Source organism: Pocillopora verrucosa, chromosome 7 (assembly GCF_036669915.1).
Source record: "Pocillopora verrucosa isolate sample1 chromosome 7, ASM3666991v2, whole genome shotgun sequence".
NCBI lineage: Eukaryota > Metazoa > Cnidaria > Anthozoa > Scleractinia > Pocilloporidae > Pocillopora > Pocillopora verrucosa.
In genome coordinates, this window is record NC_089318.1 from 16,383,317 (window position 1) to 16,408,459 (window position 25,143).

Sequence of the window (25,143 nt, forward strand, 5' to 3'; positions counted from 1 at the left end):
TGTCTCCAAAAACAAAAAAATAGTTAGAATTTCTTTTTGAATGATAACATATCAAAATGAAAAATTCCAAATTCATGAAAGCAAAGTGAAATTATTAAGCAGAAGGGACATTCATGCATTCATGTGATGTTTAATTGTCAAAACTGTACTAAAATTTCATTTTGTCCGGTAGTCATACTATTGAAAAGTGTCTCAATCTTTTTCATCTTAAAAATTGCCTTCTGTGGATAGTACCCATGTAAAAAAAAAAAAAGGAAGCAGTTGAAGGAGAAGAAGGAAAGAAAAGCCTACGCTGCTCAGACATCTTTTTACTACACAAATAGAGTACTTAGCCTATATTCGCAGCTTTAATTACTTTCGAGTATGAATTATTAATTGTGTCAATATCGGACAAAAGCCATTGAGGGAACTGGCAATAATGTGACGTCATACATTCCGAGTCTCTACTGCATTACACGGTAGGTTATCGGGCTGTTAAAGATAATTTACCCGGTTCAAAGTTCTTTATCGTCTTGTAAACGATTCGGGAGATATTGTAAAGAATCTCAGTCACTCGAGGAACTTGTGAGGTATTGTTAAGTGCCATTTTGTGGTGAAACATTTTTATATTTTCAACGAAAATATGTACAAGAACTACGGACACTACGTGTTGGCCATTTCAGCGGCAATTACAGTTCTGATTTCTCTGTGGACTTCGCACACGAACGCTGTTCCTTTGAATGGAACCAATATTACAGGGAATTTTTCATCTGTGAACACGACATCTAGAAATAATAATTCTTCGCTGCAGAATTCAACAGCTGCTAACTCGATGACTACGTGTAATGCCACAATTTCCAACTGCACGACGCAGAATTCTACTTTGCAGGGCAACGGAACTGTGGTCTATGTCCAAGTTAATTTGACAAATGTATGCGAGTCAAATAGAACTCAGCGTCTCTTACCATGCAACGGGACAGCGTTAAATCTCACAAAACACTGTGAGATTGCTAAAGCTGGTAATTTATCGCTTGTTTGCAGAAATGGAAGTGTCATAAATAGTTCCTTTATCGCTGATCTGGTTTCTAATGCAACAAAATCTTCCATCACATCAAACAACACAATTAATTCTGGAAATCGCACTATCGAAAATATAACATCCTCGATTAACGCCACTACAGCGACGCCATCGATTCAAACTCCAAATGGGACTTTAACAAATGGATCGCTAGTTAATGGCACCTCTTCGCAAAACGCCACAGAAGGGAATGTCACCACAACTTCAAGCTCGATCTCCGTTAACGCTTCCGCTAATGCTACCGTTGCTGCACCAACTACAACAAATTTGGAGGGTGCAATCTCAAACGCAACGGAATCTCCGACAACTAAGGCACAAGAAGGCAACGAAATATCGAGTACAGCAACTCAGCAATCGACAACTACGGTAACTAAAGCGGAAGAGACAACTACCGAAAAATCAACTACTCCAAGTACCACAGCGAAGGAGACAACTACCGAAAAATCAACTACTCCAAGCACTACAGCGAAAGAGACAACTACCGAAAAATCGACTACTCCAAGTACTACAGCCGAGGAGACAACGACCGAGAGATCGACAGCATCTATCACCACTCAGGAAGCCTCGTCTCCTCCAAGCGCTAAGGAAACTACCACAAAAGAAAGCACAACTCAGACCACCACAACCAAGGAAACAGTGAAAACAGTCCAGACTACTACGACAACACAAGAATCCTTGCAAAGAACAACTTCTTCGAAAGATGATCAACAGCATTCGTGTAAGTTTTTAATTTCCTTTTTTTAATTCAGAGGTTGTTAAATGAGAAAACGTTTCAAGAACACCAGATCTTTCAAAATTGACGACAACAGGAGAATTACCTAAAATAACGACTGTCAAATATGATGGTTAAAAGTTATGTTAATTTGTATGACAGCTTTGCAGACACCTGCAACTCATTTTACATTTAAGTGCGGGTTTATGCAGTACATTTACAATGGAAATCTACAGTAGAAGCAAACAATTTTCGTTGTGATATTGAGTTGCACTGCATTTTCTACAGAATGCAGATATCAATGGTATAAGTGTCAATATCAGTAAAAAATAGTCAAGTGGAGGAGTAGGAAGATAGCAAAATGTGGTTTTGGAGACGTTTTTAGCCTTTGGTCTCTCGGAGGTTTACTTAAGTTGTGATAACCACACAAACACTAACAAGGTATAAAAGTTGAATTCATTTCAAATAAGCACTGCATGCAGGAATATATATGTTACATTTCCACCCTTGAGTGAAAAACTGTGCATATTGCTACTGAAATGTTAGCCCTAACAGAAGGATTGTAGCAATTCACAAGAAGTCTGATTCACTAAATATGCAGCCAAAGTTTTTTGGTTGCTACCACAACAGCATGTCCATGTAATTGGTATGAATTAATTTTTTTAAGCAATGTTAGCTGTCCAAATACATTTAAACTAAACCAATTAAAAGGGAAGAAATTCAAACAGATATAACTTGTAAGAATGATTGTAATGGTGGAGATGATAATAAATAATAGAAATGAAAACAATAACAATAGTATTTATAATATTTGTAATGGTAATATTCACAGTAACAAGAGCAGTTGAAATAATGAACTTAGTTGTTTGTAAATAGCTTATCAATGTACATTAATAGCAGGTAATTTAGTGTTAACAACTGAGTTGAAAACATAAATGAAAATGTAAAGAGAAAAAAAAGCTGAAGTTTCAACATTTCAAGATGAAGGGCTAACACTCGAAATGTCAGCTATATAACACTAAATTACCTGCTATACTCTCCCATTGACACAGCACCACAGTTTCTTTAGAAACTTACCCCCTTTATTTAATGTACAGTAATGTCAATTGTGGTAATAAAATGTTGATAGTTTGTTCAGTATTTTAGTCAGTCCTTTATAGAACTAATTTGATCACTTTAACTTTAACATGAGTTAGTTGCATTAACAAGAGTGCATGTACTATGTTTCTGCAATTATATTTTGGCACAGACTCAGTGGTGACGTTTCAATACAGTTGTCATCTGCCTTTTTTAATGTTGCTTATTACTTCATTCCCTCTAATTTGTTTTTTTCTTAATCATTGATAAAATGTTTATGTTATTTTCTTTTTCAGTGCCATCTCCTTTGGATGATGAAAAGGTATTTTCAGTGATAATTTCTATGTAATATTCAGTATTTATTGTAATTGAATAATTAATTACCTTAGCCAATATTAATAGGAGTTGTTGTATTCTTTTTCCTCTTAAGCTAGCTTGACATAATTTCTTAAGTAGCTTCTTAAATTGACTAATCATTTTCAATAATTTCTTTACAGAGTGTGCAATTTTTCTATGTTAATGTGCTCACCCCAATTGGTGCAGGAGCCTGTGCAGCACTGCTCATTGCATTCCTGGTTGTGCTGTGCAGATGTTGCCGTCGACGAAAGCTAAAGAAAGTGCGCTACTTTGGAAAGGTAATTCATTTCCAAACTTAAGTTTTTAATGGGTTTCAAAATGTTAAATGGTTATGTCCATAGCTCCTCCTGGAGCAAAGACCATCAATGATCTCCCTTCTCCACCCTGTCCTGTCCTGGGCTAGCCTTTCAAAGTTGGTTGAGGTGTGGCCATAATGTTTCATCTTAGCCTGAACATTTTTCTGCAAGGTGTCTTTAGAGCATTTCAACATGGAATCCTTCATTCCTTGTCACTTGTGTGGTGTTTTCACAAGAAGCTGTTTTAAATTAGTGCTGTCTTGAATTAATGATTGGTTGAGAGGTGCCTGTAACCTGTGATTGACTATCCTCTGATTCAGAGAAGGGAAGAAGCTGTGAAATATTTTTCAAAGCATTTTGAGCTCACTTTGAAAGTTAGAGTACTGGCACAGCATTAGTGTCTTAAAATAGAGTTGGCTGAATGTGGAATCCCAGAGTTTGTCTGTGAGTTTAGAGGAACTTTCCTCCTAGAGAGTGTCTGTAATAGGTAAAGAAAACATAACCAGTTGTGGCTGTTTTGTGGGACTTTAAATAGTAGAAAACACTTACACCTGAATTATTTCAGAGTGTTTATGGTATAAATGATTTATTATTGTGGAGATTAAGCATGCAAGCTGTTACCATCTCAAATTAATCTGTCTCTCTGGGTATGGTTTAGTTTATCATTTCCAGAAAGGAGAATCAAGAATCTGTGTAAGGTGAAACATTTTTGTAAATGTACCTTAAGTGTCTTTTTCATTTTATGTCTTTACAGGCTCCAGGACATGTTAACATGGATGAGTTGAATTTGCTTTCACATTCCAGTGATGAAGAGTGATTAAGTTCCTCTTGGGTCCTTCTCCATAATTTACCTATTTTCAGAAAATCCACCTTCACTAAAATCTAGAGCAGATCAAAGTCCAGCTTGACTGTACAATTTTATAATGGCTACACTGGATGTAAATTTTTTCCAGTACAATTCTTTTGGAAAGAAGTTTTAGTGAAGCAGAGTTTTTGACAAACTGGAAGCTTCCTCAGTCCATCAAAGTTTACCCAGGGTTGTCAAGGTTATGCATTAAATTATATGCATGGAAATCTCAGGAGGTTAATAAAGTGGAAGTCAGTGATTCTTGCCAGCCTTTATCGACAGGAACAGTTTGGTTAAGACTAAAGAATCTTTTAAGCTAACTTATTGCTTGTTAGCAGAAGCACAATAGCATATACCAAGAATTCTGGCTAATATTCCATGATGTGTTTGGTACAAGAGAACACTTGTAATTGAGCTAGTACGTTTTTATACTGCAGTGAGTGAACAATAATTGTCAATCAACCGCCACCTATGAAAATAGATTTTGTAAGTTAAATGGCTTTGAAATAATTGAACCGTTTAAGCTCTCTTTTGCAACATTTATTTGATTTAACAGCAATTTAAATCGAAATAATGATGATGAGGAAGGTTTTGATGCAGTGTTCCAGTTTTCACAATATGATTCATCAGTATTTATACGTGTATAACAATTTTATTCTTGTTGATTGAACCATATTTAACTGTAAAATAAACATATTTGAAATAATTAAATTACAATGGAGTAATCTTGATTAAAGTGTTGATCAACCTGCAAATTCTTAAAGGGGGTAAGTTTCTAAAGAAACTGTAGTGCTGTGTCTGTAGGAGAGTATAGCAGGTAATTTAGTGTTAACGACTGAGTTGAAAACGTAAATTGGCCACCGTAAAGGGGAAGCGTTAACCCTTCGTTAGAGCACGAGTCATGCTTAGCTAGTTCCAGGCCTTCAGTCAGTAAAAATTATGTTTATGAAGAGTTAAGGGTTGAAGCTGTTCCTCAAGTTAGTCCCGGAATAAAGGTTTCAGTTTTACGTTTTAATTCTGTATCAGCCCAACAAATGTTTTGTGTTGAACCAAGGCACAATGGCGACATAGCGAGATCTGATATCTTGTTGACTTTATGTGTAAAGCTTTAATTTATACGAGATAATTTGGTTTTGTTTACTGAGTTGAAAATGTTCGAGCGTAGCCCTTGATCAGAGCTTTCGAGCTTTCGCTCTGAACAAGGGCTAACAATCGAAATATTAACTTTAGATGATGTTTACAGTTGCCAAATTAGATTATCAACTCAGCCGAAAGAACCAAACTATCGTGTAATATCCCACCGACGCAAAACCCCAGTATCCCTGGAAACCTAGCCACTTTATGTCTTTATACGACTCTGTTAACTGGCAATATCTCACTTTATTCATTGACCGGGAAAATGCGAAACTAGTGAATGTAACATTCCGGTTGCCAAAAGCACAGCCCTCGATAAGCCCATCACTGTCTTTACCGTTTTACTCATTTATATCAAAATATATGGACCAAAGACAAAACAATCAGTGTCTTCGTTGAATATGTGGGCATGCATGCATGCAAAAATCATGTAGTCAATTCGTTAAGATAAACAGAAAATTAGTTTGAATTTATTATTAATCACCGCTCACAAATCGGCCGTTCAACGATTTTTCATCAGATAGACAGCTATATTGTGAGCAGATTTTCAAAGTCCATTTAAAAGCACAGTGAATTAAGTTAAAAGTAATCTTCAACTTGGAACTTGTCTATTGGATGTCGCTGAGTGCGAGCAAGAAAATTCGAGTTGTGTTTGACGATGATAACTTACAATTACGAAGCAAAATCAACATAATCAGTTATTCACAGGTTGAGCAGCACAGAAAATATTTTCCAAAGTCAATCAATTCTCAAAATGCGCTTGCTATTTGCAGTTCATTTCATCGCAAATATCCTTGCGGTGTTCCCTGTTTTAAGCGACGCCAGACAACATTCATGTTCCGCCATTAAGACGCTTGAAACGAAAGTGGACAATCTTATTGCACTGGTTAAGGACGCTTTGCCTCGAAAGTCTTCAGGTACATTTTCGATGATATTGGGATATGGTATTTAATGTTTTCAAATTTCAAGTATTCTCAACACGCTCAGATCTTAAAATGGCGGTCTTATTTTTCTCACAGCCGGTCACTTCTCCTCTTGCAAGGAACAGTTCGACACGGGAAAGTAAGTGTAGAGCAATCTGTTTTAATTGCAAGATTCCAAATCACTAACTTGATGCGTATACACATTCTATTGCGGTAGATATGAGGACCCTAGGTTTTTCAGGCTGACTCAATTTTTTTGACTTCCTCTTTTTACATAAGGTCGAGACGAAGCCAAGTATACTCGCTAATGTTTGGTTCACAAAAGATTCCTGTTTTCTGTCACATGGGAAACTTTGGATGTGGGGATGGAGGATGGACGCTGGCCATGAAGATTGATGGCACCCAGGTTAATTCCTTGCCTCCTTTAAGAAACTCTCGATATCACTGAATTGAACACAGGCAAATCAAAGATGTAATTCTTGTCTTTCAGAGAACTTTCCATTACGATTCCCATTTCTGGAGCAACAGAAATGGTTATAACTTTGCTGGAGGCAAGACTGGCTTTGACTCACAAGAGACCAAGTTACCGACCTACTGGAACACACCCTTCTCCAAGATCTGCCTCGGTATGAAGATTGGTCATCAGCTCAGGTTCATTGTCATCAACAGGCACGCCAACTCACTGTTCTCACTGATCGCTGATGGGAAATACCGCGCCACCTCATTGGGTCGTAACACGTGGAAGTGGCTGATTGGTTCCCGGGCCTCCCTGCAGCCCAACTGCAATAAGGAAGGATTCAATGCAGTGGGAAGCAACCCTCGTCATTCCAAAGCAAGAATCGGCATCACTGCTAACCAGCAGAATCACTGTGGTTCCTGTGACTCCCGAATTGGTTTTGGCACAGGAGGTCTATTTGATGATTCTAACACGTGTGGAAATGAGGCAACGCACTCGCCAGATAATGGACACAAGCACATCAAAGCTATGGGTTACATCCTGGTACAGTGACAGGGGACACAGTTAACTTCCCAAATTTTGAGCCGAGAAGCCATAATGAATCGAAGAAGAAAATGTAGTGTCCTAAAACCTTAAAGGCTAATAAAGCAATGAGTTTAACCTTATATTCTTCTCTGGTTAGCTTTGTCTCTAGTATAATTTTTTGCAATGAAATTCAAAGCATTCCATTTGCGCAAGGCTAATTCAGGATTTTTTCACGAAGTAAATATTGGCAAAAAAGCCATATTGGATGTTTATGATACGTTCACGTCGTTTAGTGTGAGCGAATCAAGGGAGTGTAACACAGAAAAGAAGAAGCACAGAAAATGTGACTTCCATTTTTTTTTTGTTTTTTTGTTTTTTTTTGTTGTTGTTCTTTACGCTCACCTCGCGCGTCGTTCTGCTTTAGCGAAAAACATGAGAAATGTCGCCGGTTCAAAGTAACTACGAGCCCACGGGCGTTAACGATTTTTATAGAAAATAATTAGCTCAGATATGAGAATTAACAGAATACAAAAGTAATACCTTCCCAAAGTATTGCTTACCTTTCTCGCTTTCACCAGAATGACAGAATTTTTATGTATTATTAGTTCGAGACGTCAGTCTTTGTGTTAAATATGAACGTACATATTAACAAGATGATTATTAGCTCACCATTCGAACGGAGCTCTTGCCGGGATATTTCCCGAGGTCATGACGTCCTAAACCACAATTTCACATATCTTCTGTTAAATTCGAAAAATTGGCCTAAAAAGATCTGTACGATCTTATCTCGTGATGTCACTGGCTTTTCTACTCGAGCCGCATAAATCAGTCCTGATTGGTTTAAAGTTCAGATCATGGGGAAGAGATAAAATCAGGAAGTAACGGACATTTAAAAAAAACGATGAAGAAGAATGCCATACAAAACTATCTTTTTCTGTCTGTAATTACACGTTTAGCTCGCGATTTTCGGATTTTATGATTCTAGGGAAACAAAAGTTACACTAACACCACTCTTAAGCCAAACTGTTCATGGGATGGTGTCAGTTGTCTCTTTTTTGCAGACGCACACGTGTGCTGAAAAAAAAGGAAACGAAAATCCAAAATTGCACTATTTCATCGTATAACTAGCATGATGAAAGTTAACCATTGGTATCCTTATCCTCGGCAGGCCACCAAATTTGGCAATTTCATGACCTTGTTTCAAAAGGATGGTAATTTTATCTATCACAACCTATTAGATCCCGTACAACCATTTTTTGCCTTTCTTCAGTCTTTTGGGAACTGTAGCAATTAAATGAACAAACTTATCTGGAAAATTTTCAATTAATCAATCGATATATTATGAAAGCATGATTGAAAACAATTACTCTTTCTTTCCTTTCCTATCTGGGGTAAACTCCAATGGCAGTTCTCAGGCCCTTCCTAACAGTCTCCCGGTTACGACTCCGACAATTCGATAGGATTTCACCAGAACCTAAGCGACGGAGTTGTGAGAGATAACGATATTTTTCTTCCGTTTCTTTGTTTTGATTTTCACCCGATCATATCGCTCTGCTCTTTTGATTACGACTGCAATCGAATGAATAACAACACCTCTGGAAGCGTTGGCTTGATGCAGCCTTTGGATCACAGAGGGTTCAATCTTAATAAACGCGGGGTGCTGACCACAAAATAAATTTTGTACGTAAAATGGCTTTGAAATGATTGAACCGTTTAAGCTCTCTTTTGCAACATTTATTTAATTTAACAGCAATTAAAACCGAAATGATAATGATGATGATGCGGAAAGTTTTCATCAGAATTTATACTTGTACAACAACTTTATTCTTGCTGGTTGAACCGTATTTAACTGTAAAATTAACATATTTGAAATAATTTATTTACAATTGAGTAATCTCAATAAAAGTGTTGATGTGCCTACAAATTCTTAGACGTGTTACTTGACGCACGACTACCGCATGAGTCATACTTAGCCAGTTCCAGGCCTTTAGTCAGTAAAACCGAGCGAAATGGCAAACGGCGCTATAGGAGCGAGGGAAGCTTGGGTCGGGCCATTACACACTCGACCCAAAATCTCCCTCGTATTTTTTTCACTCCTCCACCACTGTAGGGTGGTTTTGTATAGGACTTCGTTTTCCTGACAGAACGCCTGAAACAGGATGGTGATGCTAGGCCGCTACATAATTCTGATCTTTATCTGCTTTGACACTATTATAATTTATGCCGTTTGCAGCAAATTCCAAGGTCTGCTTGAACTCGGAAAGTTACCGGTAGTAGTGGGGCGAAACCTCCAGATACGCGAAAAGGAGACCACTCAATTAGCAAAATCGGATGTAAACTGAATTTACTCTGAAACACTTTGGAAACACTTTCAATCGGTTTCAAGTAGGAAACACTTATTTGATTGACATTTCACTTAATGAATTCAGAGAAACTGTTTACGTGTTCTTTCTGTACTTTGGCCTAATCTTGAACAGATTAAATTTTTAGGGAAGGAGAATTTGTTTCCTATGTTAGAGTAAAAAGTTAAAAAAATCTTCAGAGTTTGGGGCAACTTTGTTGAAGGGTAAATTATTATTTTGCGTTAAAACTGACATTCTTTGACAACATAATTATTTTATTGTGCTCTGAGAGTGCAGACAGTCATGACAGACAAATGATCTCGCACAAGTTGTTTCAAACATGGAAAGCAAATGTAACGCTTATCGAGCAGCACGAATCACAAACGAAGTATTGAAGGCCATAAAGGCTATAAATGAACAGAAGTTATAGTCATGTTAAACAGCCCCGGTCACTTTATTTAGATGCTGCCTAAGTTTGTATTATCAACATTTGTAAATTAAGTTTATAAGGCCTGAGAGGGTTGAAGCTGGTCCTCAAGTTGGTCCCGGAATTAAGGTTTCAGTTTCCCGTTTTAAATCTGTATTAGCCCAACAAATGTTTTGTGTTGAACCAAGGCAGAATGTCAACATAGCGTGATCTGATATCTTTTTGATTTTGTGGTAAGCTTTAATTTATACGAGATAATTTGGTTTTGTTTACTGAATTGATAATGTTCGAGCGTAGCCCTTGATCAGAGCTTTCGAGCTTTCGCTCTGAACAAGGGCTAACAATCGAAATATTAACTTTAGATGTTTACAGTTGCCAAACTAGATTATCAACTTAACTGAAAGAACCAAACTATCGTGTAATATCCCACCGACGCAAAACTCCAGCATCTCTGGAAACCTAGCCACTTTATGTCTTTATACGACTCCGTTAACTGGCAATATCTCACTTTATTCATTGACCGGGAAAATGCGAAACTAGTGAATGTAACATTCTGGTTGCCAAAAGCGCAGCCCTCGATAAACCCATCACCGTCTTTACCGTTTTACTCATTTATATCAAAATATATGGACCAAAGACAAAACAATCATGTAGTCAATTCGTTAAGATAAACAGAAAATTAGTTTGAATTTATTAAATTGCATTATCACCGCTCACAAATCGGCCGTTCAACGATTTTTCATTAGATAGACAGCTATATTGTGAGCAGATTTTCAAAGTCTATTTCAAAGCACAGTGAATTAAGTTAAAAATAATCTTCAACTTGGAACCTGTCTATTAGATGTCGCTGAATGCGAGCAAGAAAATTCAAGTTGTGTTTGACGATGATAACTTACAATTACGAAGCAAAATCATCATAATCAGTTATTCACAGGTTGAGCAGCACAGAAAATATTTTCCAAAGTCAATCAATTCTCAAAATGCGCTTGCTATTTGCAGTTCATTTCATCGCAAATATCTTGCGGTGTTGCCTGTTTTAAGCGACGCCAGACAACATTCATGTACCGCCATTAAGACGCTTGAAACGAAAGTGGACAATCTTATTGCGCTGGTTAAGGACGCTTTGCCTCGAAAGCCTTCAGGTACATTTTCGATGGTATTGGGATATATTAATGTTTTCATATTTCAAGTATTCTCAACGCGCTCAGATCTGAAAATGGCGGTTTTATTTTTCTCACAGCCGGTCACTTCTCCTCTTGCAAGGAACAGTTCGACACGGGAAAGTAAGTATAGAGCAATCAATTGCAAGATTCCAAATAACTAACTTCATGCATATTTACATTCCATTGTGGTAGATATGAGGACCCTGCGTTTGCATACAGGCTGACTCAGTTTTTTTGACTTCCTCTTTTTACATAAGGTCGAGACGAAGCCAAGTATACCCGCTAATGTTTGGTTTCCAAAAGATCCCTGTTTTCTGTCACATGGGAAACTTTGGATGTGGGGATGGGGGATGGACGATGGCCATGAAGATTGATGGTGTGAAGGTTAACTACCTCCTTCTTTTATAAAACTCTCCATATCGCTGAAATTAACGAGGGCAAATAAAAAATGCAATTCTTTTTTTTCAGAGAACCTTCCATTACGATTCCCATTTCTGGAGCAACAGAAATGGTTATAACTTTGCTGGAGGCAAGACTGGCTTTGACTCACAAGAGACCAAGTTACCGACCTACTGGAACACACCCTTCTCCAAGATCTGCCTCGGTATGAAGATTGGTCATCAGCTCAGGTTCATTGTCATCAACAGGCACGCCAACTCACTGTTCTCACTGATCGCTGATGGGAAATACCGCGCTACCTCACTGGGTCGTAACACGTGGAAGTGGCTGATTGGTTCACGGGCCTCCTTGCAGCCCAACTGCAATAAGGAAGGATTCAATGCAGTGGGAAGCGACCCTCGTCTATCCAAAGCAAGAATCGGCATCACCGCTAACCAGCAGAATCACTGTGGTTCCTGTGACTCCCGAATTGGTTTTGGCACAGGAGGTCTACAAGATGATTCCAACACCTGCGGAAATGAGGCAACGCACTCGCCAGATAATGGAAACAAGCACATCAAAGCCATGGGGTACATCCTGGTACAGTGACAGAGGACACAATCCAACTTCCCAAATTTTAAGCCGAGAAGCTATCATGAAGAAGAAAATGTCGTGTCCTAAAACTTAAAGGCTAATAAAGCACTGAGTTTAACCCTATATTCTTCTTTGTTAAGGTTTGTCTCTAGTATAATTTTTTCAATGAAATTCAAAGCATTTCATTTGCGCAAAGACAATTCAGGATTTGTTGACGAAGCCATATTCGATGTTTATGATACGACCACGTCGTTAAGTGCGAGCGAGTCGATGGAGTGTAACATAGAAAAGAAGAAGCACAGAAAATGTGACTTCTTTTATGTTCTTTTTGTTTTTTCTTTCCCGCACGTATTGTTCTTTACGCTCGCCTCGCGCATCTTTCCGCTCGAGTGAAAAACATGAAAAAGAAAGCCAGGTCTACAAAGTAACTAGGAACCCACGGGCGTTAACGATTTTTGTAGTCAATAATTAGCTCAGATATGAGAACTAACAGAATGCAAAAGTAATACCCTCCCGAAGTGTTGCTTGCCTTTCTCGCTTTCACCAGAATGACCGAATTTTTGGGTACCATTTGTTCCAGTCGTCATTCTCTAAGTTAAATACGATACTAATATTAACAAGATGATTATTAGCTCACCATTCGAACGGACTTCTTTCCGAAATATTTCCGGAAGTCATGACAGATATTCTTCGTTAAATTCGAAAAATTGGCCGAAAGGGATTGGTACGATCTCATCTCGTGATGTCATTGACTTTTCTACTCGAGCCTCGTAAATCGGTCCCATTTGGTTTAAAGTTCAGATTGGAAGATATAACAGGAAGTAACGACCATTTTAAAGCACGATGAAGAAGAGTGCCCCACCAAACTATCTTTTTATGTCTTTAATTACACTTTTAGCTCGCGACTTTTGGATTTTACGATCCTGGGGAAACAAAGGTTACATTAACACCACTCTTAGGCCAAACTGTTCATGGGATGGTGTCTCCTCACACCTTTTCAGTTGTCTCTTTTCGCAGACGCAGACGTCTGCTGATACAAAAAAGAAACGGAAATCCAAAATTGCAATAAACACTACCTATAAAAACAAATTTTGTCAGTAAAATGGCTTTGAAATGGTTGAACCGTTTAAGCTCTCCGTTGCAACATTTGATTTAATAGCAATCAAAACCGAAATGATGATGATGATGATGTGGAAGGTTTGGATGCAGTGTTCCTGTTTTTACAATATGATTCATCAGAATTTACCCATGTATAGGCCTTTCCTGATTATGCTACTAAAACTGGCATTGTATGCTCCTAGAAATTCCGCTCTTCGCCAAAAAAAATGCTCAAATTATGCTCGATTCTCAAAATAATGCTACTTCGGTTTCAGAAAATGCTTTGTTTAATTTCAAGCAAAACGCAGAAACTCAGGCATCATGTGTGTATCAGCAACTGAATAAAGTGAACAGTGTTAAATCGTTTGTTTAAAAAACTTCTGATACAGTAAAAACTTGTCCAATAATAAACAGTTAATTAATGTTCGAAGTCCTTAGCGCTTGTTGTACTGTGACATGACGCTGGCTTGGAGGTAGTCAACAAGAGCACAATTCCGTTGTTCGTTGAAGGACGCCTTTAGTATTGAAAATACCCTTTCTGCCGTAGCAGACGATGGTTGGACAAGGAGAACTTGCTTCACTGTGGAAGCCCAACGAGGAAGTTGCTCCTCGTTCCCACACCACCATTCGACTTTGTTCTCTTCTGTCGGGATAACAACATCTTCAGCGGCAGCCAAATAAGCAGGAAGCTCAGCTTTGAGACCGTCGATAGTAGTATCACTATTCAGGAAAGCCGGAAATGCTCTCAGAGACTCTACTAATGCATTTGTGGGCTCAAACCACTGGATCCTAACGGGGCAGAATAGTCTGGCAGCCTTGAATACTACCATTACATCATAAAGATCGACATTGAACTTTCTCAGTAACCACGTAATTGCCGGCTCAACACAAGCCTTCGCACTCCGTTCAAGTGCTCGGTTACGTTCTGACATGGGTCTTCCTCCGCAATTGCAGTTGCAATTGCACGGACGTTAGGGAAACAAGGAGTTTGACAAAATTGGGAAACGGCGCTTAGTTTCTCGTAACAAGAAAAAACCAAAGGACCATCCCCTTCCAAAAAATACGTGGCTTTCACAAAATGTTTGCCAACATCAATAGTAGCGGCAAGCTCAAGCTTCAAGTTCATTAGTCGCTGTGGGTCAGAAAGTATTGCTTGAAGTTGTGACAGTAGCTGTGGGCAAACTTTTGCGTCCTTTGCCTCTTCTATGAACCTTGCGACATCTCCAAACTGCACCATCAACTGATGATACACCTCCCATTTGGACCACCATCTAGTCTCGCTGTACGATCTTGGTGTTTGACCTGTTAGATCCTTCCATAACAGTTTGGCTTTACAACTATGGCGACTTTCTCTTCTGAATACCTCGATTATGGTCTGGTCTTTCTATTTGCTTCAAATGCTTCTTGGACGAAATATGGATTTTTAGAACACTTTCCTTGGAGGAAATGATTTCTCTACATCCACTGAAAAACAACTTTCCTTCTCTGACAATCAAATTCTCGCCTGGGAACTGCTTAACTCGCTCATATAACGGGACTTTCGTTGTATCGCTGTTTCCTCTCTGCTCGTAATTTCAACTGGTTGACTCTAAAGATCGATCTCGAGCTATCGTTGAAGGGACTGGTCTATGTTCTCCTTCAGAATTTCCTTCTATGATACATGCGCGAGAACGGCCTCTGAAAGTTAACCGCTGACCAGCTGCACTCAGTCCATACAGTTACAGAAATCCTTCTCTAAAACACAAAAGCAAATCATCGCAATGCTTTTGAATTCTAAAATTTAGCATCTAAACTCTTTTGAGAGCTGAAATCTAGATCAAAGTTATGCAAAATAATAAATAATGCTACCAATTCTTTTTAAAGAAAAAGTGTGAAAAAAAAGGCTTCTTTAACCACATGATGCCAAAAAAAAAATGCAAGCATAATCGGGAAGGGCCTACACATGTATAGCAATTTTATTTTTGCTGGTTGAACCGTATTTAACCGTAAAATAAACATATTTGAAATAACTGATTTACAATTGAGTAATCTCGATAAAAGTGTTGATCAACCTGCAAATTTTTAGGCGTGTTACTTAATGTACGACTACCGCATGAGTCATGCTTAGCCAGTTCCAGGCCTTCAGTTGGTAAAACCGAGCGAAATGGCAAACGGCGTTATGGTAGCGGGGGAGGTTTGGGTCGGGTCTGGTCATTACCCACTCGACCCAAAACCTCCCTCGTGTTGTTTTCGCTCCTCTAACACCGCACTGAGACTTAGTATAGCCCTTTGTTTTACCGGCAGAACGCTTGGAACAGGATAGCGATACTAGGCCGCTACATTATTCTGATTTTTATCTGAATGGACAGTGTTGTATGCTGTTTGCAGAAAATTCCAAGATCTGTCTGAACTCGGAAAGTTAGTAGCAAGGCGAACTTAGAATGGAGCGAGACCCTCAGGTAAGCGGAAAGGAGATCATACAAAAAAGATGCAAACTGAATTTACTCTTAAAAACACTGAAATGTAGATTTAAACAGGCTTCAATCGATTAATACACTAAACCCTTTGCCGCTAAGAGTGAAAAACAACATTTCTCCTAACATTATTAACCCTGAATCAAACTTTGTAACAAACAACTTAAGAAAATCTTAATTGTTAAAATTTCCCCGACATCTCCATAGGAAATGTAAACAGAAAAGTTTGGAGAACATGAGTATTTATGTTTGGGTGCAAAGTGTTAATTAATTCAGAGAATCAGTTTACTTTTTCTTTTGGTATTTTGGTTAAGAAATTTTATCTTCAGGAAGGATGGATTTGTTTTCCATGTTAGAATGAAAAGTTGAAAATCTCAGAACTTGAGACAACTTTGTTGAAGGGCAAATGCTTGAATCTTAACCCTTCAACCCCTTAGAGTGATTAGCATCTAATTTCTCCTGACGATATCACCCCTGTATCACACATCAAGGTCATGAGAATAAAGGAAATAATAACCAACTAAAGAAACTCTTGATTGTTAAACATATTCTCCTTGTCAGCACTTCAGGAAATATGTAGAGAACAGTATGGACAATATTCTCATGCCGCCACAGGAACAAAACGTCACTGCGTGACAATTCAAGTATTATCTTTAGGCAAATTTATAGAGTATATAAACGATGGTACGAATATTCTTAACAATAAAATCCCCTGATTAGTGAGCAATCACGAAACAGGCTTGTAGGGATAAAAGTATAGTCTCTCGGTTTTTTTCCACTATCGCAACATATATCGCGCTCTACTTCTACGTATCAAGCACTGTAAAGGGAAAAATCAATACCTAGACTTCCTATATATATTTTTTTTTCTTTTTTTTTCCTTCTAAATTTCTAAGACTCTTTTGACGCAGACCAATGTCGATTAAATGTTGAAATTTTACGCCTGGCAAAGCAATTTACGGAAGACGTCTTATAAACTACATGATTCGCATCTTTGAAGTCATGTCAATGGATATTTGTGACAGCATGTGTTTGTGGAACCTGACTGTGTCAGCATTAATCTTGATAAATGAGTGAAGAAAGACGAATAAGAAGGACCATTATTTTTATCATCCAGCTGACATAGGTGTTGCATCAATAGCAAATACTCATTTCAAGTGGAAAAAAGTTTCTGAAGTATTCATAACGATTTGTCGTTAAGTGCTCCGGGTACTCTAGTTTTCAACAATTTATTTCAGGGAGGAAGACGATTTTGGGCCTCATAAGGGCAAAATTACTCACTCCTATTTCTACCAATGAAAGCCAAGTAAAGCATCAGAAGCATTTATATTTTCTGTTTAGTTTCTTGCTAAGAATATGAATACAGATTTTTAGACTTAAACCACTGTTACGTCCAAACGATTGATAATTAGGTGACCTGTCGATAGGCTTCGTAAAAATTAATTTATTTTCATCCAGTGAATTGTTTTCGTGCTGGAATAAGGGCCAAAGATATCAAATTAAAACGAAAAACAATAAGGAAACACCCAAGTCTCATTGTTAAAAAAAAAAAAAAAAACCGAAATTTTTTACCATAACAAAAACAATTCAAATAAGTTTTTCCGCATCAATTTGCACATACTTCCAGAAGTCAGTCGCGGAAACCTGGCGATCCGCGCGATGAAGAAGTCGATTTTTTTCTTTTTTCTATTACTTTTGTTCTTCAAGATACTTGCTTATGTCTCATCACAAGGTTAGCCTCACCATTACTCATTTATGATCGGGAATAGAGAAGGGACATTAGTCCTTCATAATCATAGTAACCGTTTAACACCTGCATGTTATATGTTTAAAGGAAGTTTTATTATTCATCTCCACAATAGCAAAAATGTTTAAAGATAGCTTAACACTTTCTTAAACTTCTTAACCAAATAATTTTCTGGTGATGAAAAGATACTTGCGCAGATAGTTTGTTTGAGTACCTTTATGTGAATTTAATTGCGAATGGTTTTCATTTCTCCTTTTTGTTTTGTTGTGGTTTTTTTCTTAATTAATTCTTTTTTTATCGAGCTCATCATCCAAGTTGATATATTGTAATATTTCCTACCTCTCTATCACTTCTTTATCAATTTATTAATTTTTTTGTATTTTGTATTCGAACATGTAAAAAGTTCACACTCGTAAATTTTATTGTTTTCCTGGTCTTTTGTTATGCCGCTCAGTCTTCTTATTTGTGTCGGCTGGAGTTGCTTTTGTGTTTATTGCGCTGATAAAGTTGGATTTTTGCCCCAGTTGTGATCTAATCTTTCTCCTGACCAGTAAATAACTCTCAACGTCAGGGAGTATATCGATAAATTTGCGATTCCTGCTAGATATGTAGCTTTTGAGGAATAATTTATTCGGAGGTAGAAGACGTTTTGCAATAAAGATCTTCTGCAATGACGAGCTCTTTGCAAACGTTCTTTGTTCATTGATCTGGTTCATTCATGAATTTCTTCAACGATTCAGTCCACTTTACAAATTCAAATCGGCTAACTTTGTCTTTACTGAGAAAATTTACTTTTTTTTATTTTTGGGGAATTTTCGAATGGAAAATCTACTTACTTAAATATGTGCATTTTTTGTGGAAATTAATTGCCATCTGCAAGTTTCCTGCGGATGGCAGTACGGATAATTGTCTGTAATTTATCTAGAAAGGTATTCATCTAGAAACTAAAATAGATGATAAAAAAGGGAAGCAAATGGATGGATGAATTGAAATGAATATATTCCAACGGAGAAACTATCAATAATTCCTCAATTGTTATCATCATTTTGACGTCCCTCGTGACCATCTCTTTTACTTGTGTTTTCCTTCTTTCATGTTTTTTTTTATAAATCTTAAAGGGTTTTGTGACGCAGACCAATGCCGCGTGTTGGAGTTTACCCCTGAAAAAGCATTTGACGGTAAACGTCTCATAAACCACGTCATTCGCATCGTTGAAGTTCTGACAATGAGTTTTTGTGACAACATATGTTATATGGAACCTGACTGTGTCAGCATTAATGTTAATAAACGAGTGAGTAGTCATGGACGCTACAAATGTGAACTGAATAATGTTACTCACGAAAGACACGAACACGACTTGGAGAAGAAAGACGATTATTTTTATCATGCAGCTGAGGTGGGTGTTGCATCACTAGCAAATACTCATTTCAAGTGAAAGAAAAAACTAGTTTCCGGTCGTAATCGTTGCAATTGTTGCTTGAATTCTAATATCACTGTCAATATTTCTATCTTTAGCATTATCATTATTGTTGGTTTAAATGCTGCTCGTTTTCCTTTTTATTCATATTTCAATGTATGATATTATTTTCTCTTCAGAGCGCTTGTGTTGATAACCCTTGCGATAACAATTCTACTTGTCAAAGCGGTTTTACTAACAAAGGATATCGCTGTTTGTGTACCACTGGATTCAAAGGTCCAAGGTGTAAGAAAGGTAACTCCTGTCATGTCAAACCGGTCGTAAGCTCGTGTTCACTACAGTTTTATACACAACTTCTAAAGGCACCTGTAAAAGTTAAAAGGTCCATTTTTTTTATAAACTCACACAATAACCATGCAGCTGTTAACTAACCCTTGCCTAGAGAGCTGCTTCAAAATTGCAGGACTATCATGTCGGATCTCACGTAGGTCTCAATTTGTTCTTCACATCTTATTTTCACATCTGCAATGATGACGTTCTAATTAAGGAAGATCATTTTCAGATATCGATGAGTGTGCTTTAGGAACACAAGACTGCAGTGAAAATGCTGTTTGCAACAATACCAAAGGTTCCTATAACTGTTCATGTAAACCTGGATATTCTGGAGATGGACGGACTTGCCAAGGTAAACGTGACCAAAGCCCTAATTTTATTTAACGAACAAGGGAATGGAAACTGAAAACACAAATTTCAATCCTTAAAATGATGAAATTGGTCATGTGTTTAGGGGATTTCCCTATTGAATTGGTTGCCACAAATTTTACAGATGTAAACGAGTGTGCTGACGGAACATCCAATTGCAGTCCTGATGCTGTGTGTATCAATACCAAAGGATCATATCGCTGCAAATGCAAAACTGGATCTACCGGGGATGGACGGACTTGCAAAGGTAAAACAGAGCCTGTAGTTTCTGAGTCTAATGTTAATCAATTAGATACTGAGAAATGTAAATATATGTTGTTTCTTATTGATATCATCAAGCAAAGCGGCGGACAATTTTGTATTTTTAAAAGTAATGTACTTTATAAAAATAGTGAGTTTGAAAGACGGACAACTTCTGTTGCTCAATAATCCATACCCAAATGGGATGATGTTACTCTTGCATGGCCAAGAGAACTGCAGAAAAATTGCAAGACTCTTAAGACATCGGATCCAACTGGAGTCTCCAGTTGCTGTCTACACTTTATTTTTAAAACTGCGTTAGTTTTAAAATAAATAACAGTGATGATGTTCTAATTAAAGGAGAGTCTTTTTAGATATCGACGAGTGTGCTACAGGAAAAACCAACTGCAGTACTGATGCTGTATGCAACAATACTAAGGGATCGTACAACTGTACATGCAAAAAAGGATACTATGGAGATGGAAATATCTGCTGTTTGGGTAACATTTCTCCGGCTGTATTTTTTAAGCTAGTTTTTGCACTGTTTCTGTTTGTTTAGACTACTGCAACGAGAATTTTGTTTATAATAATTATTTATATCGAGATATAGATATATAGTAAATCGATAAAAACTTCGATAAATGCCTCGTTAGAAATTATTGAGAATTCAAACTAAAAACAAGCTAACTTATTGATGGACGTGAAAATGCTTGCCTGCGTAGATAGCAGTCTCATGGTGTGTATTTAAAGCGTCGAGCGGCTTAAGTAAAAACGGCGAGGCTGCGAGGGGTTTGGGATGCTGCTTAAATTCGCGGCTCCGCTGCTTTTATTCTTATTTAGCGCATTAGACACCGCTAACAATGCAAGTTACGAAAATACGAGTGACAAAAAACGTTATGTATTTCCTATTCCACATGTCAATTTTCCCTTTGAGACCATTTTAAACCTCCATCCCATCTTTTTTTTTAAAGGGTTTATTGCTGTTTATATGCCTTTCCTTTTTTTCAGCTTCGACGTGTAAGGAAATTTTCGACCGGAATGTGTAAGTCAATTATTCACTAAGAACAAAGCTAGCGCGGAATTTAATGAGAGAATATGAAAATAACAGTAGTACTAATAATGATAATTCTGAAAATGATACTCCGTTAAGCATAGCAACCTTGATAATAAACTTGCACACTAGCTTCCATCTTGAAAACTTTCGCCTCATCGAAAAGAACTTTGTGTCACTTACTAAATATATGGAAGCCATGGCCCTCATCAAGTTTCAACTGAATCTCTCTATTTAGGAAGATTCTTTATTTAGTAGATCGAAAAATAGTGGCGAGGTTACCCTGCACTTAGACTCAAAGCCAATGTCTGTTTTCTCTCACACGGGAGACTTTGGATGCGGAAATGAAGGACGGACGCTGATCATGAAGACTAATTGCAATAAGGTAACAATTTATCTGCGAATGAATTCACTGTTGATACAGAACACTGGAGATAAACGACAAAGGGGATTAGCAAAATCTGCGGCTGTTTCCCTGAAAAACGTCAACGGTCGTCAAGAGTCGCTGACCTTTCAGGTTTGAGTTGCTTCTACATCCGCTCCTCTATGACAGTATACGTAATGGCGTCATCCTTTAGCTGCGTTGGGGCCACTAAATTCTTCGCAAGCTGGTAATTTTCTGCTGAAAGATTTGTTAAAAGTACGGCCTTCTTCGTTTTAGCCTCCGTGATTCCATTTACGAGAAAATAAAAACCCAACTGTTCGGTGTATAACTCCCAGTCCCTTCCCACCACCTACTTTGTCACTTTCCGATGGCTTGACTCGTGTTGACGTTCGACGCTTCGTTCGGCATTTCCTGTCGTGCCTTCGTCAACTTCAGACGTGATTCGTGTTTACCGCTTGTGCTTGGCCAAAAAAAGACCCCATCCACGTCGCCAGCTTTGATGTATTAGTCCAAGGTCCAGAAAATAAGACAATATTAGTGAGACAAGATCTGCCAAAAACTTCAACCACATGGTCAAATCCAAATATAGAAAACTGGTCGCGTGACATTGGGTATCATAAGGAAAAATCCAAACGGAAAAATTTAAAAATTCTAGTATCAATGGACTTTTCTAGCTTGTAAACAAATATACCTCAAGAAGAAGGAACGAACATAGTGTGTGAAGCATACGAAAAGTTCCACAACCATAACGCACCGATCCCAACGCACTACCTCAGGGAAATGTTTGGCTTAATACTTAGAGAAAATTCGGTTTAATTAAATGAGAAGAACTTCCTCGAAACACATGGTATTGCTATAGGTACGAAAATGGCAGTGTCATTTGCTAATATTTTCATGGCGTTAATTGAAACGAAATTAATCCAACAAAGCGAAACTAAGCATAGAGAATGGAAAGGTTGTATAGATGACGTTTTGTTTTCTCTCTCTCTCGCTGACCGAGACCTTTTTTAATTTGCGCACTTTGCCTCGTGCCACCGACCAGACGTAAAATATGGTATGAAGAAAGGCGAAACAATAACATGGCCTGGAACTAATTCTTCGAGAGAAACATTTGAGGAGGACCTTTGGAAATTTAAACAACGCCTCAAAGCAAGAGGGTACCCAGAAAACATCATAGAATAGTCTCTCTCAGGGGTCAGCTTTGCCTCTAGACAATCGTTTCTTGCACATACACAAAAGCTAAAAGGTTACCAACATTTATTGCGGAGGGGGACAGGGGGGCGGGAGAGGGCAGGACGCGGGAGAACAGGGGGCGGGAAGCGGGAGCAGAAATAAAGAAAGCGATAGTTTGTTGTTTATTACTTGGTATTACTCAGTCAAAAACACTCATATATTAAAGTTTTGAAATTTCCATTTCATATCCACCAAAGGCTAGAAAATGAACAAGAATGTTAAGTTTTGGCACAGTTTGAAAATTAAACCCGGGTTTTTGATCCTCTTGATTAACCTGAAGATGGGAGCAACACAATGAAGGGTAAGAGTCGGGAGATAAAGGGGCGTAAAAGTACGGAAGGTGGGAGAACATGGTACGGGAAGCGGGAGACTCTGACCCCCCTGTCCCCCCCCCCCCTCCTCCACTAAATTGTCTTTTGTCACAACGTAACACCCGGCAGTTAAAAACTTAAAACAAATACTGATGGAGCATTGGAATCTAATACGCAATCAGCTTTTGCTGAAAACAGGTTTTCAAAACATCCAATCATCTCTTACAAAAAGGGAGCATCCCTAAAGGACACGCTTGTGAAAGTAAAAACATAATTTGAAGGCGATTATGCGACGCGACTACAAAAGCCACATGGGGAGTCCGTGCCGGTCTCTCTATCCCTTATCAGATTTCAAGAAAGTAAGCAAGATTTGATTGATTCATCTTTGCTTAACAAGCGGGAGACTGGTTCAAGTTAAAATCGATGACAAGTCGATTCTAGCACTAACGATTGAGTTTCATCACTAGCGATTGATATTTTAGCACGAATAATTGAGTTTATCACTAGAGATTGATATTTTAGCATTAACAATTGAGTTTGTTATTGGTGATGGATATTTTGGCACAAATGGCTACCCATAGGTTGATTCAATTGTTTTTAATTCCTCTTTTTTTTTAAGGTCGCAACGAAGCCAAGTATACCCGCTGATGTTTGGTTCACAAACGATTCCTGTTTTCTGTCACATGGGAAACTTTGGATGTGGGGATGGAGGATGGACGCTGGCCATGAAGATTGCCGGCACGCAGGTTAACTCCCTGTCTCCTTTGCGAAACTCTTGATATTACTGAAATGAACATAAGCAAATCAAAAATGCAATTCTTGTCTTTCAGAGAACTTTCCATTACGATTCCCAATTCTGGAGCAACAGAAGTGCCTATAACTTTGCTGGAGGCAAGACTGGCTTTGATTCCCAAGAGACTAAGTTACCAACCTACTGGAACACATCCTTCTCCAAGATCTGCCTCGGTATGAAGATTAATCATACGCTCAGGTTCATTGTCATCAACAGGCACGCCAACTCACTGTTCTCACTGATCGCTGATGGGAAATACCGTGCCACCTCACTGGGTCGTAACACGTGGAAGTCACTGGTTGGTCCACGGGCTTCCTTGCAGCTCAACTGCAATAAGGAAGGATTCAATGCAGTGGGAGACAGCCTTAGTAGTTCAAAAGCAAGAATCGGCATCACGGCTAACGAGCAGAATGACTGTGGTTCCTGTGACTCCCGAATTGGTTTTGGCACAGGAGGTCGACCTGATGATTCCAACACGTGTGGAAATGAGGCAACGTACTTGCCAGATAATGGAAACCAGCACATCAAAGCCATGGGTTACATCCTGGTACAGTGACAGGAAACCCAGTCCAACTTCCCAAATTTTAAGCCGAGAAGCCATCATGAAGAAGAAAATGTAGTGTCCTAAAACCTTAAAGGCTAATAAAGAAATGAGTTTAACCTTATATTTTCTTCTGGTTAGCTTTGTATCTAGTATAATTTTTTCAATGAAATTCAAAACATTTCATTTGCGCAAAGCCAATTCAGGATTTGTTGACGAAGTAAATATTGGCAAAGAGGCCATATTCGATGTTTACGATACATCCACGTCGTTAAGTGTGAGCGAGTCAAGGGAGTGTAACACAGAAAAGAAGAAGTACAGAAAATGTGACTTCCTTTATGTTCTTTTTGTTTTTTCTTTCCCGCGCATATTGTTCTTTACGCTCGCCTCGCGCATCTTTCTGCTCGAGTGAAAAACATGAAAAATGACGCCAGTTTTTACAAAGTAACTAGGAACCCACGGGCGTTAACGATTTTTATAGTAAATAATTAGCTCAGAGTATGAGAACTAACAGAATGCAAAAGTAATACCCTCCCGAAGTATTGCTTGCCTTTCTCGCTTTCACCAGAATGACCGAATTTTTGTGTACCATTTGTTCCGGACGTCATTCTCTAAGTTAAATACGATACTACTATTAAAAAGATGATTTTTAGCTCACCATTCGAACAGATTTCTTTCCGGAATATTTCCGGAAGTCATGACAGATATTCTTCGTTAAATTCGAAAAATTGGCCTAAAAGGCTTGGTACGATCTCATCTCGTGATGCCATTGGCTTTTCTACTCGAGCCTCGTAAATCGGTCCTATTTGGTTTAAGGCTCAGATAGGAAAAGATAAAATCAGGAAGTAACGACCATTTTAAAAACACGATGAAGAAGAGTGCC

The 25,143-nt window shown here is 38.2% G+C and overlaps 3 protein-coding genes and 1 pseudogene across 3 annotated transcripts; all 4 read left to right on the plus strand.

The window, feature by feature from the left end:
* The first annotated feature begins 85 nt into the window (after positions 1-85).
* LOC131785723 (uncharacterized) lies at positions 86-5,364 on the plus strand. The gene is made up of 4 exons (XM_059102660.2): positions 86-1,775; positions 3,143-3,168; positions 3,344-3,481; positions 4,254-5,364. The coding sequence occupies exons 1-4, from the start codon at positions 623-625 to the stop codon at positions 4,314-4,316; spliced, it is 1,380 nt and encodes a 459-aa protein (XP_058958643.2). The 5' UTR covers positions 86-622; the 3' UTR covers positions 4,317-5,364.
* A 774-nt stretch (positions 5,365-6,138) lies between these two features.
* On the plus strand, positions 6,139-7,515 carry LOC131768306 (uncharacterized skeletal organic matrix protein 5-like; annotated as a pseudogene).
* A 3,417-nt stretch (positions 7,516-10,932) lies between these two features.
* LOC131768307 (uncharacterized skeletal organic matrix protein 5-like) lies at positions 10,933-12,337 on the plus strand. Its single transcript, XM_066169827.1, has 4 exons — positions 10,933-11,296; positions 11,395-11,437; positions 11,575-11,701; positions 11,786-12,337. Exons 1-4 carry the CDS (start codon positions 10,996-10,998, stop codon positions 12,302-12,304), a joined length of 990 nt encoding a protein of 329 aa, XP_066025924.1. The 5' UTR covers positions 10,933-10,995; the 3' UTR covers positions 12,305-12,337.
* A 5,132-nt stretch (positions 12,338-17,469) lies between these two features.
* On the plus strand, positions 17,470-24,368 carry LOC131785773 (uncharacterized). Its single transcript, XM_066169801.1, has 9 exons — positions 17,470-17,572; positions 18,706-18,983; positions 19,184-19,298; positions 19,567-19,689; positions 19,831-19,953; positions 20,321-20,446; positions 20,955-20,988; positions 23,546-23,672; positions 23,757-24,368. The coding sequence occupies exons 1-9, from the start codon at positions 17,500-17,502 to the stop codon at positions 24,273-24,275; spliced, it is 1,518 nt and encodes a 505-aa protein (XP_066025898.1). The 5' UTR covers positions 17,470-17,499; the 3' UTR covers positions 24,276-24,368.
* The last annotated feature ends 775 nt before the right edge of the window (positions 24,369-25,143 follow it).